Source organism: Ctenopharyngodon idella, chromosome 5 (genome assembly GCF_019924925.1).
Source record: "Ctenopharyngodon idella isolate HZGC_01 chromosome 5, HZGC01, whole genome shotgun sequence".
NCBI lineage: Eukaryota > Metazoa > Chordata > Actinopteri > Cypriniformes > Xenocyprididae > Ctenopharyngodon > Ctenopharyngodon idella.
In genome coordinates this window covers 27,482,189-27,500,042 of record NC_067224.1, presented here as the reverse complement: position 1 = coordinate 27,500,042, position 17,854 = coordinate 27,482,189, and the positions used below count along the sequence as shown (strand labels likewise).

At 36.2% G+C, this 17,854-nt stretch overlaps 1 protein-coding gene across 7 annotated transcripts in view; it reads left to right on the top strand.

Moving 5' to 3' along the window:
• The window catches only part of arvcfb (ARVCF delta catenin family member b), a 137,712-nt gene that overhangs the window by 116,269 nt on the left and 3,589 nt on the right, over positions 1 to 17,854 (top strand). For all 7 annotated transcript variants that reach the window (XM_051892695.1, XM_051892694.1, XM_051892692.1 and 4 more), the window contains 8 exons: positions 3,786 to 3,913; positions 7,063 to 7,213; positions 8,197 to 8,389; positions 9,330 to 9,441; positions 10,390 to 10,477; positions 13,622 to 13,675; positions 14,323 to 14,414; positions 16,686 to 16,798. In XM_051892695.1, the coding sequence (XP_051748655.1) occupies positions 3,786 to 3,913; positions 7,063 to 7,213; positions 8,197 to 8,389; positions 9,330 to 9,441; positions 10,390 to 10,477; positions 13,622 to 13,675; positions 14,323 to 14,414; positions 16,686 to 16,787 (920 nt within the window). In that variant the 3' untranslated portion in view covers positions 16,788 to 16,798. The remainder of the gene's footprint in view (positions 1 to 3,785; positions 3,914 to 7,062; positions 7,214 to 8,196; positions 8,390 to 9,329; positions 9,442 to 10,389; positions 10,478 to 13,621; positions 13,676 to 14,322; positions 14,415 to 16,685; positions 16,799 to 17,854) is intronic.

Genomic DNA, 17,854 nt, shown 5'->3' with positions numbered 1-17,854 from the left:
TTCTTCAGTTTTATACAAAACAGAAATAAATCTCTGTCATATGGCCAAAAATAAATGCAAAAAAAAAGAAGCTTTTTTGCATAGGTGTTTGACAGATGAAAACTGTAACAATGTATCTTACAAGGTAACACGATGTAACTTGCTCTCACTTGAAACGTGTCCCCACATTAAGTCCTTGAATTTGAGGGTATTGGACCTGGAAAGTCCTTGAAAGGTCCTTGAATTTGAAATTAACCAAGGTGTGGGAACTCTGGTCATTGCACCTTTTGATGTCCAGAAAGGTAGTTAAAAACATGGTTAAAAAGTCTACAGTGGTTCAACCTTAATGTTACGAAGCGGATGTTATTGTTTTGTTTTTGCACACAAAAAGTATTATCGTCGCTTCATAACATTAAGGTTGAACCACTGTAGTCACGATGACTATTTTAACCATGTTTTCAACTACCTTTCTGGACGTCAAAAGGCGCAATGACGTTGCTGCCTATGTGTGGATCAGATACCCTTGGATTTCATCAAAAATATCTTAATTTGTGTTATGAAGATGAACGAAGGTCTTACGGGTGTGGAACAACATGAGGGTGAGTACTTAATGACAGAAATTTAATTTTTGGGTGAATTAACCCTTTAATGCTGTGGTGAATACCTCTTTTATGCCCACTGTAAGGTTATTTAATGTATACATTTAATTTAGTTTTATTTTAGTTTTCATCCATCCATTCTCCATACTGCTTATCCTCTTTAGGGTCACGGGTTAGGGTTGTTTCTTAGAGGAGTTTCTTGGTGTCACACACTAATTTTAATTTACCTACTAAAAGAGAGTACGATTACAAAAGCAAGAGTATGTCTCTGAATCATGCTAACAATCCCTTCCCTGTTTCCCTTGGGATTGAAAATTCCATTCATATAAGTAATAAAGCACCAGGGTGACATGTGGATGTTTCTTTCTTTCTTGTGAAGCGTTTATTGTATGCGTACGGTGGCTTGGACGTTTATGTGTATGACAGCTCATTCAATGTATTCAACATTACAGCACGGTTCTCACTTTGTTCAAAGAAATAGACGTTGGATCCTGACAGGAATCAATGATATTTGCAGAGCTAAGATGTTTTGTCTCCTGCTGTTTTTCATCTCTCGCTCTCTCTCTGAAGGAGGAACGTTTTTGGTAACTAATCCTTAATCATAGCTTAAAATGTGCTGTTTTGTAACTACTACTCAGAGGCAAATCCGGCCTCCAAGAATTGTCCGAGGAGGGGAATGTGGACAGACTCCCGGATATCAACGGGCTGTCATGGATATGACATGAACTTTGCGGCAGGGTTTAACACAGACGTCAGTCATACAAGGAAAACACTCTCCATTGCAGTGATAAATCTGTCAGCCGTTTCCCCACAAGAAAAAGCTTATTTAATTATCTGATTTTGTGTTTATTGACTGGTTTGAGTTAAAGCTAAACTAGCAGGCAATCATCTTTCCACAATATGAAGCATTTAGGTTTCTCGATGTTAACTCAATTTTGACAGAGAGATTAGGGAATGCTATAGTTGTCAGAGAGAGAGAATACAGCTCTGTATCTGAATGACTATGATTTATGACTTTCCACTTAGCTCTTTGTAAAAAGGCATAATACTGATGTGAACACATGCCTTAGCTAATCCGTACATACATTCACTCTCTGAGGCTTCTCTGATGTCTTTTTGCATAGTAACACACTCAAGAGGAATTTTAAAGCAGTTGGGAGGAGAAAGACTTAAAATAGCCTTAAATGGTAATTGAGGTTGTGAATGTGTGGAAGCTACAAAAAAAGCTGAGGACAGTTCTTTCGTTCAAACCATCAGTCAGACAGAAATAAAAATGTATAGTGAGCAGCCCACATCCTGCAGGCCACTCTTCCATCTCTAAATTATAGGTGTTAGGTGCACATTTAGAAAGTGCAGATGGGCCAGGCAGTGGTTGAACTTTTCTAATGCAGTCACACACCAGCAAACATGCATTAGTATGTCAGCTCTTCCATCTTTTTCTGCTCTCCACCACAGTGCAAACTCATTTCAGACGTGTTACCGAATTACACCGTGTTGCAGTTTTGCTGCCTTTGTATGAATATCATTGCTCAGGTTCCTTTGAACTTCTCCAGACTCCTCGATCTTGACGTGGCAGTGAAAATGAAGACGGCCTGTTGAACCACCACACATCTGTCATGCTAAGCCTTGGTTGTATTGCTTGCCCAGGCCAAGTTATGAAGAGAATTCATGAGCACTTCATGACTAGCATTACACCAAGACTGCATGATGGATGTGCGGTGGTTGCACAGTTGAAGATTTGAACTAAATGGTTATCCTCAGACCCAGACAGGGACTCAAATGTTGAAATTTTCAGTGAGTATTAAAAGGGATATTAAATATTAAATATTTAAAGGGATAGTTTTCCCAAAATTAAAATTGTTGTTATTTATTTACCCTCATGTTGTTCCAAACCTGTATGACTAAATGTCTTCTGTGGAACACAAAAGATGATGCGTTGTAAGATGTCTCAGTGTTTCTTTTGTTCATACAATGAAACTCAATGGGGTCCAGTGCTGTTTTGGACATTTTTTGGTTGTTTTGGTTGCATTGTGTTGGCAAAAACAGTTGAAACATTCTTCAAAGAATCTTTGTTGTGTTCGACAGAAGAAATAAGGTCTTCATTTGTTCATAAAATGAAACTCAATGGGGTCTAGTGCTGTTTTGGACATTTTTTGGTTGTTTTGGTTGCATTGTATTGGCAAAAACAGTTGAAACATTCTTCAAAGAATCTTTGTTTGTGTTCCACAGAAGAAATAAGGTCGTTTTGGCACAGAACAGAACAGAAGAAAACTCTTCAGATATCTTTTGTTGTTGACATCAAAGGTGTTTCCCCTCAAACAGTATTTTAGTTCAAATTCATCTGTCACTGTGTAGAAATGTCAAATTAGGTAGATGCTGACATGGACATATTGTGAGACATGACCTCATCCTCAAAAAAAAAATAAATAAATAAATAAATAATAATACAATAAATTTTGTGGATATTTTTTATTTTGTACAGTAAACAATTGTGGTCTTGAAGCGAAACCACTGGAATATACAAGAGGCAGAACATTCTATATTTATGTTTGTGTTTGTTAGATGAGTAAATCTTGTATTTGCAATACTCAGAGGTGCAGCTTGTGAAAAAAAAATTGTAGAGAAACACACATACGAACGGTCACATCCCGGGAGTAGCATACAGGGATTCGTAGGTCCGCCGGCATCATTTAGCATTTAGACAGGAGAAAGCTAATTATCCACTCCCTACTATCACTGCAAATGTCTCCAACCTGGGTATTCTCACTTTTTTTTTTTTTTTTTTTTGTTGTTGGAGGAACAGACCCTGAATCAGCCAGAAGGAGCTTCTTCTTTTGGGTTTCTGACCTTAAGTCATGTTTAATGAAAGACTCCGTGATTACATTGGCTCAGATTGGGGTGCTGCTATCAAGAAGCCAAGCGTCCATCAGGCTATTGGCTTTTTTAGGCAGTTTGTCTATTGAACTGCTCAATGTATCTGTGAAAGTGGAGTCTCTTTGATTTTCTGTCTCTATTTATTTGTCGTGATAATCATGCGTTTGTCCTACCCTGTTATTCTGTCCACTTTTCATTTCGCCAGGTGCATCACAACACTGGCAGAAGGAAATGTAATCAATGTTTGCCACCCCATAGCTAATCTGTGTTTGTCTGTGTTCAACTAGTGTTATATCTGTAATTCTGTTTTGTATCTGTCATGTACGTGTGCAGGTTTTGAGTTACTGTATCAGCCGGAGGTGGTCCGACTCTACCTGTCTCTGCTGACAGAAAGCCAGAACTATAACACGCTAGAAGCAGCGGCCGGGGCTCTACAGAATCTCAGCGCTGGACAGTGGACAGTGAGTGTCTTCTCATAATCTTCCTGCACATAATTAATTTTGAAATAACAGGAATTGGATCCATTAAACAATCCTAGATTGAATTATCTTCATGATATTTGGTTCCATTAGAGATTCTAGAAAGTGTGTTCATATACTTATACAGTGTAACATAATAAAATACAGAAATAAAATATACAATAAAAGAATCAGAGCTGTTGTCATGATGATGTCTTGTTTTCATGACAACATGTCTTAAGTCTCTTATGCTCACCAAAACTGCATTTGTTTGATCAAAAATACAGTAAAAATAGTAATATTGTGAAATATTATTACAATTTAAAAAAACTGTTTTTGTTGTAAAATATTTCAAAATGTAATTTATTCCTGTGATGGCAAAGCTGAATTTTCAGCATCATTAATCCAGTCTTCAACAAACATCCATTTTATATATATATATATATATATATATATATATATACAGGGTGTGATTTGTAGGTGGGGATGGGGGGGATTTCCCCCCTTCTGGTCTATGTATCCCTGCCTCTGCTGAATTATTTTTATCCCCAGTGGGGATAAAAAATATTACCCCTGGGTGATGCTACTCCACAAACCACCAACACAGCATATAAAATACCAAAAATAAAAATATTTTTTAAAACATCAGCAAGTAAAATGCTGCGTTCATATAGAACTGTCTCTTTACGACCACAACAAACGGGACACTTTTCAGACGCACATTCCAACTTCGCCTCAGCGCCAGGCACAAGTCAAGCGAGCGCGAAAAAGATAAGTGAGGACGAGGGAGCTTTACTTGAACAACAGTGAACTGTGGTCAGACGAGATGTTGTCAGGCTATGTCAGTAAAACTCAAAAAAATGAACATGACTGTCCAATCAGCCGTTATACTGCGCTCGCGGCGCGCACTCAAGAATTGCATTCGCAAATGCGGCGGCGCGCGCTACACATTACTTTATTATAGCTTAAATAAAGCGCAAATGAAACTACGAGCATTCACCGTCGTTCTTCTGTTGTAAATTAAGTCATGAAATTATCAAACATGCGATTAAAGCTGCCTCAAAACTGTGCATGCATAGGTTATTTGTTGACATTGTTTCAAAGCAATTGTTATCCAATTTGTTGGCCTTAAAACGTCTTAAAATGCATGTCTACACCAAGGAAATCAAAAAATTTTCTGGGGAGCATGTCCCCGTACCCCCCAAGACTAGTAAACTACATTTTGTGACCTCGGTAATTATGAAACCCTGTGTATGGCCCTAGTTCTATTTTATCTAACGATATATGAGGTAAACGTGTATTTCTCCAAATGTGCGCACTTTGGGACTAAACGTTTGTGTATGTACTGTGATCAAAAATAAATAGGAGCAAACGCAATTGAATGTAGAGGTTTGTGTCTCGTTACTCTATTAAAAAAAATCAATAACTACTGATTGATTTTGCATTCCTTTTAGAAATTAAGAATTATTAGTGTCATTGTAAATAGTGGTGCAAATATCAAAGATATCTAATCTGTCTAATACTTCAAAACTCAAGGTTAAATCAGAATATTTATTGTAAAAATGTTTCTGTAACACGCAGCTGCCAAAAATTAGTATATAGCTCCACTGTGGTTTGTGATTTATTTTCAAAAGGGGAAAAAAGACACACAAAAAAAAACTTTTCAAAACATCCCCCCTCTGTTTTTTTTTCACAAATCGCACCCTGTATATATATATATATATACAATTTACAATGCAGGGTGAGTAAATGATGACAGTTTTAATTTTAGGGTGAACTATCCCTTTAATATTTTGTTGAAACCATGATTTTCTTCAGGATTCTCTGATGAATAGAAAGTTTAAAAGTGCAGCACTTACTTGAAATCTACATTTTTTTTATAACAATATAGAAGTCTTTACTGTCACTTTTGATTGATTTATTGCTCCTTTGCTGAAAAGTATTGATTTATTTAAAAAAAAAAAAAAAAAAAAGTCTTACAGACTTTCTTTCAGTTTAGTTCTGATTTATTACTATTCTGCTGAAATCTGAAAGTATCTCAGTTTTCTCTGTTGACAACAGTCTTCTGCTTTAAGCAATAATTATTGTTATATTGTAATATAATTATTGTATAATTGTACAATTAATTATAATTGTATAATTATATTGTATTAAATATGTATAATTATTGTCAAAATTACTAAAAGAATCAGAACAGAGCTGCATATGAAAAGTTGAAATGAGAATCATTAAAATTGGTGGTGTAAAGTAACACAAGATGCCGTATCAAACGCCTGCTGGAGAACATAATGCAAATCCATAAACTTTCATTTGTGATGTTTTTTTTTTTTTTCTGTCTGCTTGAAATGAACCTTGAACACGTTTCCTAATCAATACCTAATTACAAGTATGATGTGATCTGTTCCACAGTGTCATGTGTGGGGCTCTGTTTTCTCTTGTGGCAGAAGTCAAGAGGAAATGCCCCTAATAAACACGTCCCCCTATTTCTAATGTAAGAGTAAATCCCATTAAACTGCACTGCCCTGACCCTGCTTCCTTCTCTATTTGGACCTGAAGTGCAGCCATGCATAAGCTCACAGCTTTTCTGTGTGGTTACACCGCTTCAGACCTGCCTCATATCTATGCTTGGTGACACATGCATGCTAGTGAACCCAGAGTCCCAAGCACATCACAAACCCCTGCTGTAGGGAGACAGACATGTCACGTCTGTGGTCTATAAGAGGATTTGAGAGCTTTTATTTATTAATTTATTTTTTTCCCTACTTTTCTTGCAAACGTGTTTCTAGGCTCACTACCATCTCCTAGTGGCCATGGTGTGGTTTTGCAACAGCTTAATTACTATCTCAAGGGCACTGGTTGAGGAATAGAGATTTCTTGTGTCACATAAAGGTTTTGTGATTCATGCGGTCGGAGTGAAAAATGCACACAAGTCTAGCAGGGACAAATGGCTATTCACTGGATTGCCGTTTCCCAGAATAGAGGAGCTTTTTCTTGCGCACATACTCTAACAGGCATATTCCTGCTATGAGAGATTAGCATAGCTGCTTATCTGACTAAGTATAAGTTGACCTGACTTAATGAAATGAGTGCAGCGAAAAAAATGTCTGAATCACTGGCTTCATAAAGTATGTATGATCCTTTCATTTCTGCAGTGGTCAAACTATATCCGGGCAACTGTGCGTAAGGAGAAGGGGCTGCCAATCCTGGTGGAGCTCTTGCGCTCGGACTCAGACAAGGTGGTGCGAGCTGTGGCCATCGCTCTGAGGAACCTGTCCATCGACCGCCGCAACAAAGACCTGATAGGCAAGAGCAGCATTTCTTGATCATTTCTACCTATTGTATAAAACATATATTTACATAATACTTCCTGTCAGATTTTTTTTTTTTTTAAATAAATGAATAGCACTTTAGAAAAAAAAATTAAAATCATGTACACTTCAGTCATATCAGTAGCCTAATAAAAGCTGTTTTATTTTACATGGGGCCGACATGTTGAGATCACATGACCAGATTAATAGTACTTGATCTCTATAACCGCTCTTATATTGGACACTTACACTAAAGATTTTTAAATGTAAGGACCAAGGCTGCATTTATTTGATCAAAGTGCAGTAAAACCAGTAATATTGTGAAATATTATTACAAATAAATATTAAATTTAAAGTAAATGTCTATTTTTAAATGTAATTTATTCCTCTGATAGCAAAGCTGAATTTTCAGCATCATTACTCCAGTCTTCAGTGTCACATGATCCTTCAGAAATCATTCTAATATGCAGATTTTTTTCCTCAAGAAACTTTTCTTATTATTATCAATGTTGAAAACAGTTGTGCTGCTTAATATTTCTGTAGAAACCAAGGTGCAGTTTTTTTCAGGATTCTTTGACAAACAGAAATTTCAAAAGAACAGCATTTATGTGAAATATATATATATTTGTAACAAAGTAAAAGTCTTTACCATTACTTTTGATCAATTTAATGCATCTTTGTGGAATAAAACTATTAATGTCTTTAAAAAAATCTTACTGTCCCCAAACTTTGAATTATTAGTTCTGAGTAGTATTTGCACAACAACATTGGTAAAACAAAAGTTTTAAGAATGAAAATAAACTGTTACTCAGTGCTCTTAAATTTGATTTTTACCCAGAAGGCAACAGTTAATGAACCTGATATGTAGAAGAATTTTGAATACAAATCTGTTTACGGTGTGCTGCTTCTGGGTTTCTGTAACTTGTTTTGCTCTTTTCCAGATCCGAATCTATCATTCTTTTGTACTCTCATCCTCAGGGAGTTACGCCATGAGGGATTTGGTCAGCAACCTGCCCAGCGGACAGCAGCGGCCAGCCAAGAACCTGGAGGAAGACACAGTGGTGGCCATCCTCAACACCATCCATGAAATCATCACTGACAGCTCTGAGAACGCCCGCTCTCTCATTACCGCTCAAGCAATCGACAAACTTGTGGCCATCAACAGGACCAGGTAGGAAGTGAATGGAGCACAGACCAAGACAATGACACAGTATGGTTTTATAAAAGTTATCACTTTTAAGCTATATTCACATTGCAAACTCAATTCTGATTTCTGCTCAAGTTATTTTATGAAACTAGAAATTAAAATAAAAAAAAAAGTTAACATTTTTATCTCTGTTTCACTTTTTAGACCTAATTTACATGGTACATACTTTTTTAAACATGTTTTTGCACCTTTCTGTATTGTAATTTATATTTCAAGCCAACTATCTACAGTTTATCTACTTCAACCAATTATGACTTCTTAAGGCTCGCTTAGTGCGGTATGTACACCAACAGGTTTTTGATCTGTGCAAACATCTTCCGTTAGTTTGGGTCCTCCTCAACTCGCAGAGAAAAACAGCAACAAGAGTTGCTGCTCTTTGAAGTGTCTTATTTTTATCACCACACATGTCATTTTTAATATATGCGTGTGAAAAACTGAATATTAAGTGGTGTAGTGCTGTAGATATCAAAAGCAACAGAGAACTCCGGAGAGAAAGCCATATGTTAAACAAACCTCCTCCATCCTTTCCACATGTGACCTCATTTAAAACTTCACATCATTTCTACCGTTTCTGCCTGAGCGTGATTTTACCCAAAACTAAATATTGATTTTGAGAAATTAACTTTTTAAAGAGTACATGCTTGACTGGAGAGTGGCTACACGGCCTCTCTCCATCTCTTTCTGATGCGGCTTTGAAGTCGTAGGCTCCTGGTAATTAAGTGAGGATCACAGGAAAAGCTAATGAAGTGAAAAAAGAGAAATCTGTGGCCACAGGGGTTGGAGATTGGAGTCATAGTGACTTCACAATGCTAGGAGGGGAATAGATGACTTTGAATTTGAGAGTTATTCCACTGGGCTCTGGATTCCTCATAACTCTCTTTCCCTGCATGTTTATGCATTGCAGCCAGTCAGCAAGGGAGACCAAAGCTGCTTCCCATGTACTACAGACGGTTTGGAGCTATAAGGAGCTGAGAAACACCTTGACCAAGGATGGCTGGAATAAAACACACTTCCAGGTAGAGCGGAGCAAAGATACACACAAACACTCTGATTTCTCACTTATTCTAATACCAAATAATAAAGTACTGTATAAAAGTGTAAATCTAATGAAGAAATGTCCGGTTCACATTTCACTCCAAAATCTAAAGAAAAAAACATGAATGTCTGGAATGTCAGTGATTTATTTATTTTTTTTTTAGTTAAAATTTTGAATATAAAAATATTATAAAATTATACTAAAGATTACATAAATAATCATTAATAATAATAATAAATATGCTAATGTGCCATTATGTATCCTTCATATTTACTATATCTTTTTATGTACTTTAATGCTATTATATAAATGCACTAATTTCAGTGTCTCATATTTTTTTCACATTGTACCTAATTGCCAGGAAAATTATTTTATAATGCAAACAATTTTAATGGTTCTTATAATAGATTTCTTTTTCCTAATGCACAGTACAGTTTTCTTAAAGAAGGGAAATATGAACGTCACATTACTTGATAGTTTCTGCGAGATTCACTTCCTTCTATAACTATCCTTTGCATCCCTTATCTTCATATTTTATGAAGAAAAAGACCTAGTTTGTCTGAATTCAAATGTTGGTAACACTTAATTTTAGTGTTCAATTCTTACTTTTAACTAGTTGCTTGTTAGCTTTCATATTACTAGTATATTAGTTGTTTATTAGTACTTATAAAGCACATATTAATGCCTTATTCTGCATGACCTTATTCTACATCCCTCAATCCTACCCAATACCTAAATTTAAACACTACATAAACTACCTTACTAACTATTAATAAGCAGTAAATTAGGAGTTAATTGAGGCAAAAGTTGTAGTTAATATGTGTTCCCTATACTGAAGTGTTACCCAAGAGTTTTTTGTTTGTTTTTTTGTGAAGGTTTGCCACTCTGTCCTGTTTTTCTGAAACATTATCTTCTTGATCTTTCTCAGCCGATAGCGACTGGTACCCCCAAAGGATCCAAGAGCTGCAAGCCTGGCTACGACGACACTACACTCCCCTTGATGGAGAAGAACCAAGGTTAGTGTAAGACCCCAAACAGAGACTTACACACTATGGATAACAGCAAATCTGGGTGCTCAGGGGAGTTCTGGAGGTTCAGGTGCACCTGAGCGAGCATATCTTCTGAACTCTACTCCTTTTTGTGTTTTAACATGTGGCAGAATACTTGATCTTTCACCCCCATTGCTCAGCTGGTGTGTGCAGCTGCCGCATCTCTTGTGCTTTAATCGGTCATTTGAGCAGTTCATATGATACAGAATGATTTATGAGGATCAGACAGCAGATTAATGGGCCTCAGTATAGGAGCTCATTATTCATTCACTCTCAAGTAAAATGATGGTAAATTACTGTGCACCATCCGTCCACCCGGGCACATCTCATTGAGAGAGGAGTTAGCATGACAGCTTTGGTTTTTTTCTGATTTTATTACTGCTGTTAGCATGGATTCTCATGACAGTGATACATTTGATCACATCCATCAGTCCCACACCATTCCCTGCTTGCCTTAATGTGGAGAACAGAGCACAACAGTGACTGCACAGCTTCTTAGCAGCCTTTATTCTGAAAGTATTTTTCTCATTCATTTTCTCCATAACTGAAATAAAAATCAGAGATCAAAACTAGGAAACCAGCCAGCTCCTAGACGAACTACTCATCCATGAACCACTACAAATGATGTTATCAAATAAGCAACAGCAATAAAATATGAAACTGTTAACTTAAGATCATTGTTTGTGAGTATACTATACAGTATTTTAGAAGTGTATTTCTAAAATATACTCAAAATATCCACTACCATTCAAAAAAATGATGGTCATTAAGACGTTTTTGAAAAGTATCTTGCTCACCAAAGCTGCATTTATTTGATCAAAAATACAGTAAAAACAGTAATATTATGAAATATTATTACAAATTTAAAATAACATTTCTATTTTATTATCTTGAAATGTCATTTATTCCTCTGATGGCAAAGCTGAATTTTTAGCAGCCATTACTTGTCTTCAGTCACATGATCCTTCAGAAATCATTCTAAAGGCAGTTCACACCGCACAGACAAACACCAACAAACACAAACAAACAAACAACTTGGCCGTTGGATTTAGAATTTTATGAAAAATAACTGTCATGTTCACACTGCCCCAACAGACACTGACAAACGCTGGTCAAACATGTTCAGTTGGGTGAAAACAAACCCCAACCAACGCCAACAGGAGTAACACACTGCTCCAACAAACCCAAAAAACGTGTTTGTTGGCGTTTGTCTATGCGGTGTGAATTGTCCTTAATATGCTGATTTGGTGTTCAAGAAACATTTATTGTTGTGCTGCTTAATATTTTTGTGGAATTTCATCCAAAAAGAAATCTTACTGACCCCAAATTTTTGAACGGAAGTGTATACACATATATAAGTCGACTGAGGGTGTAAAGTGACTGATTTGATTGTCCTTTCTATACTTTATGGGAATGGGCGGTCACTGTTGAGTCTGATTCTGCCTTTCTCACTCACTGTGTCTCCTCTGATTGGTAGCTCTCGCTTCAGAATTGTGTGTAGTGAAGTATTTCACCGATTATTATGTAATTAAAGTGTATTTTCAACATTAAGGGTGGATTGCACCAACAAAGATTAAGCTTAAATCTAGATTAAATCAAGATTTATCTAATAATCCTGTTGCACCAAACTTTAAACCTTGTTTAATTTTGATTTTGATCCTGGTTTTAATTTATGTTTAAAATAGATTAACTTTAATCCAGTTGCTCCATAATTTTAGACTCAGATTTTAGGGATTGTGAGGATGAGGTGAGCACTAGTGTTTGCTGCCGCACCTTTCGTTTCTCAGGCCCGCTCCATGCGTGACTGCTGGGCGGCTCTGTCAAGAGCAGAGATAATCACTCCGCAAATAATGGCAGTTGTTTTGTTATACATTAATGCTGCCATATTACTCCATTAATTGATGCTATAAATAAATTTCCAGGCTTATTAAATCCGCACGCTGCCACAATGTTTTCATTGCCTGCTTGATCATTAACAGTCTCTCTACATAGCAGTTTATAAAAACAGCTGACAAGTTTATTTCCTTTATCAGCAAGAGCTACTTATGTCAGAGAGAGAGAGAGAGAGAGTTTCTAGTGGTAAATAAAGAAGGAAATGGAATATTAACTTTGTTGCTGTTTAACTACAATAGCTCGATTTGAAGGGTTAGTTCACCCAAAAATGAAAATTCTGTCATTAATTATTCACCCTCATGTCGTTCCACACCCGTAAGACATTCGTTCATCTTCGGAACACAAATTAAGATATTTTTCATAAAATCCGATGGCTCAGTGAGGCCTGTATTGCCAGCAAGACAATTAACACTTTCAATGCCCAGAAAGCTACTAAAGACGTATTTAAAACAGTTCATGTGACTACAGTGGTTCAACCTTAATGTTATGAAGAGACGAGAATACTTTTTGTGCGCCAAAAAAACAAAATATCAACTTTATTCAGTATTTATTATCTAGTGAGGGGCGATTTCAAAACACTGCTTCATGAAGCTTCGAAGCTTAACCAATCTTTTGTTTCGAATCAGTGGTTCGGAGCTTGTATCAAACTGTCAGTCATGCCCCCCAGTGGTGAATCATTGAAATTGAAAGCTTCATGAAGCAGTGTTTTGAAATCGCCCATCACTAGATATTGTTGAATATAGCTTTTTTTTTTTTTTTTGGTGCACAAAAAGTATTCTCGTCGCTTCATAACATTAAGGTTGAACCACTGTTTTTAAATACGTCTTTAGTAGCTTCCTGGGCATTGAAAGTATTAATTGTCTTGCTGGCAATGCAGGCCTCACTGAGCCATCGGATGTGTTTCGAATGTCTTACGGGTGTGGAACAACATGAGGGTGAGTAATTAATGACAGAATTTTCATTTTTGGGTGAACTAACCCTTTAAAATAAAACCCAGATCAACAAATCCTTGATTAGCTCTAAACTTTGCTTAATTTAATCCTTATTGGTGCAACCCACCTTAAGACTTGTAAACCAGTTTCTCAATAATGCAGAAGAATGAGATTTTACTCTATAGACCTTGAAAGCTATGAAGAGATTTTATACTTAAATTGATATTCTAAAAATGAGCTTGAGTTTTAGTTCCATGAAAAATCAGGCTTGTAAAATGCTTTGCAGGCAACAGAGGGTGTAGCGGTGGGGATATGATACCTATGGACGAACTCGGTCCAGGTAAGACAGTTTCGGCATGCCCTCAAAAACAAACCCTACAGACTGATGTGGTTTTGTGAGAATACAAAACCATAATCCCTCTTAATTCCATTCCCCCTAAAATTTCTCCCAAGCAATGTTGCGGTTAGTTTTAAAAAGTAATTAAATTCTAACTGCCTTTCTATTTCCCTGAAGAGTTTCATTCCAATGCTGTCTGCAAAACCCCTCTTTTAATAAGATGTTTGTAGTCTTGTTGTGTTTGGTGTGTTTGGGCCAATGGAAATTTGAACAGAAGCACTATTGCTTGTTCACTACAGAGTACCACCTCTTCATTATGGTGCCGTCTCTCTGATCTTCTCCACTGAAGCAGCATCCTCTCCAAGCCTGACTGACAATAATTGGACACAGGCTGAAGATGGGGTGCTGCTTGAGTGGCTGGAAGGAAGTGAAGAAATACACACAGCCTGCATGCACACAAACCCGCAGAGTAATCACACACATCACGCGCTCAGCTGCGAGCATTAGAACATCTGTGAGCGCAGCACGTACGGGATGCTCGCAGCTGAAGGTTGAGGGATCTGTCGCTGCTTGTTTGAAGAGCCATGCTGAGGGTGCTGACACAACGATCATGATAACAGAGCTTCACTGCTTTCTTTCCCTCTCATTAGATGGCTATTCGACGATTGACCAGCGAGACAAAGACTCCAAGTACAAAAGCAGCGACGGCTCGTCGGATCTGCAGGAGCGGGAGCCGTTAAAGGTCAGAGCAGAAGTGTCAGAAGTGAGACACGTTTCTACATCTGTTTAATCTGAGAAGGCACTCTGTGTGACAGTGCTGTCTGCGGTAGTGCGTTAATATCGTCTCTGTCTCATTATTTTCTTTAGGCACCAACATTGCAATTTTTCATGAGAAAAAGAAATTATATATTAACATTGAATTGTGTCGGAGCCATAGTGCGGCAGTTAACTACACAGGAGTGGAAGGCATCATAGCAGTGTTGCCAGATCTGTAGAACATTAAGTGATTTGGTCTGAGGGAAAATAAGCAGTTTGGTTAGTTGGCAATTTCAAAACAAGCCAAAATGGTTTTCATGCATTGGAACTGTGCTGCATAGGAACTATTTCTCCTCCTGTAAAATCACAACTTCCCGTATTTATAAGTGACCTAATGAAAAAACAAGCCCAAAGTCACTTAAAATAAGTGGACATGGCAACACTGATTTTAAAGCATCTTAGTGCAATGGTAGTTACAAACAGCAGGTATAAATGTTATACTGCCTTGTAAAATACAAGTTTTCATCCAAAATGCCAGACACAGTCAAGAGAAATGTTGATGATACATTTTATTCAGAACTGAAAAGTTTCAATAAAAACATGTGTGTGTGTATATATATATATATATATATATATATATTAATATATATATATATATATATATATATATATATATATATATATAGATATATATATACCATGTGCAGAATTGTTAGTCAAGTTGATTTTCTGATCATATTTTTTTCCAAGCACATTTTACCAATTCCAAACCACATCAATCATAATAACTACTATTAATTTTGTATTTAATCATTTATAAGTGATGTGTTCATGAAGGCTGGAAATGAAAAACGCCTTATATTCAGTTGTGCATAATTATTGGGCAAAATTAGCCAAAAAAGAGATTTAACTCAGACTGAAAAGTCAAAAATTATTAAATGCTCATGAGAAGGATGCAATACTAATGCATCCTTCTCATGAGCATTTAATAATTTTTGACTTTTCAGTCTGAGTTAAATCCCTTTTTTGGCTAATTTTTAGGATTTTTAGAGTCATTTTTAGTGTTCTTTCATTTGAAACACTATTTTGAGTTAGGTCACTAAGTAAATTTGTGACATTGGTCAGGTGTTCTTGTATTGAAGCACACAATTTTCTTTGGATCATTCTCAAATCATACTAGAGAACACGATCATCAGGTTGGACACAAACTGGAGTTCATGCAGCAGTTTATGCTGCTGTCCTTAAAACAATAGGGGAACAAATTCTGAAATTTAAATTTTTTTTTTAATTAAATTTTCCATTCAAATTATTCCACTGATAAGTTCTCATGAAAAGTACATATATGAAAATTATATAATTAAATTTCCTCTAGGGGTCTCAGACTTTTGGATCACACTGTCCATATCTGTATATTTGAGATAGTAAACTTGACTTCCCCTCATACAGCCTGCTGTTAGCCCCATGCCTTGCTTAAATAGATAATTAAACATTAAAGTCATTAATGTAGAGATGATTAAGAAACTGTCTGGTGCTGCTATTTCCCCCTCTGACTGGCATCTGCAAGAGAGGTTGACTTGCATATCAAGTGCCTCTGCAACAGTAGATTGAGTTCTCTTACTCCCTCTTCACTTTATATGGAGTCATCTCATGTTATGAGTGTTATCGCAGCCCAGCGTGAGAATGATTTGCTTTACTGTGTGTCTGCATGTGAAAGAGGCCACACTGTGCTCATAGATGAGCATGTTCATGGACGCTGCATTATTGACGACTACATTTCTGCACCATCTGTAGTCCGTCTCAGCATTGTGACAGGGCTTTGTCTCTCAACAGCTGCCTGCCATAATTCTTTGTTAGGCTTTCCAAGCGCTTTAATAGATGTCATGACAAATTCTGATTTGTGTTGCTGTGGCTGTCAGAATGTCAACTGAACAAACGGTTTTAGTCTTTTTCATTGTCAGAATATTTGACAGACAGTAAGGAGATATTTTCCTACTAATACAATGAAGTTGCTCCCTCTAGGGGTCCTTGTTGGCACAACAAGTTTTTATACCTGAATATCACATCAACCAAAGTTTTGTTGTTTTCGGAATGTTTCTTTTTTCAGTTCTGCATGCTTTCTCTTAAATGACTTTTCACTTCTATAATTTCTAACTGTTTATTTTCCCCTTGAGCTTCCCCGTTGCGAGGACTAACTGCCTTTCTCTGTGTGTTTAAACTGTTGGTTTTGCTGATTTGAATCCCTCTCCCACTGCTGCAGAATGACACAAATAGGAAGCACTATATCAGGAGCAACAGGCCGACTGTCAGTCTGGTGGATGCTTGTGATGTTAAACCTCAGCCTGTTGACTCCTGGGTCTAAATGCATGCATGGTAGGTCTTATGTGTTTGATTTGGAGATTTTTTATTAGTGGTTTTGTTCTCGCTCGTTCTGTTTATGAAATAACTCCACCCTTCGTTATCATTTGCTCTGTTTAACCCAGAGGAGTGCATTGGCTGATGAGTGCATGCTAAGATCTTTAAAAATTACTTTCTCTGTGTGACGCTACCAGTATCATGAGGATTGTGATTAAGAATAGATGAAACTGCTTAAATACATGCAGGAGAAAATAGGACCTGAAACTGTTTTTTTTTTTGTTTTTTTGTTTTTTTGAGAAATGGAGCATGATAACGTCTGTTGCATGTACACTACGGTTCAAAGTTTGGGGTCATTAAAAAAAAAAAAAATTATTATTCTTTATTCCATTTTTTCCCCCTTTTTTCGAACATATAACAAAGAAAGAGGAACCAAATTTCAAAGAATGGGACAAGGAACAATGTATATCCCATACCTACATATGTACTGTGCATATATAAAGAGCACATATTCTTACATACATATATATACCCAAGCATATACACACACATACACATGTATAGACATACAATGGTCACCAGGTGCAACATACAGTATATTACAGTATTCAGTATTTTGGTTCCAGTCATATTCTACAGTACAAAGTTAAGTAAAGATTTTTTTTTATTTTTTTAAATACATTAAAAAGTAGGGCTGCACAACGATTAATCGTGTCCAAAATAAAAATCTGTGTTTACGTAATATATGTGTATATACATGTATATATTTAAGAAAAATGTTATATTTATATATAAAATATTTATATTTAAATATAATATAAATTATATTAATTTATTTATACATGCATATATTTCTTAAATATATACATGTATGTGTGTGTATTTAAATATACAAAATAATTATATACAGAACACACATATATTACGTAAACACAGACTTTTATTTTGTGCAGCCCTATTAAAAAGGTAATATTGTGAAATATTAAATAAAAAATATATTTTAATATATTTTAAAATGTAATTTATTCTTATGATAAAAAGCTGAATTTTCAGCATTAGTCTTCACATGATACT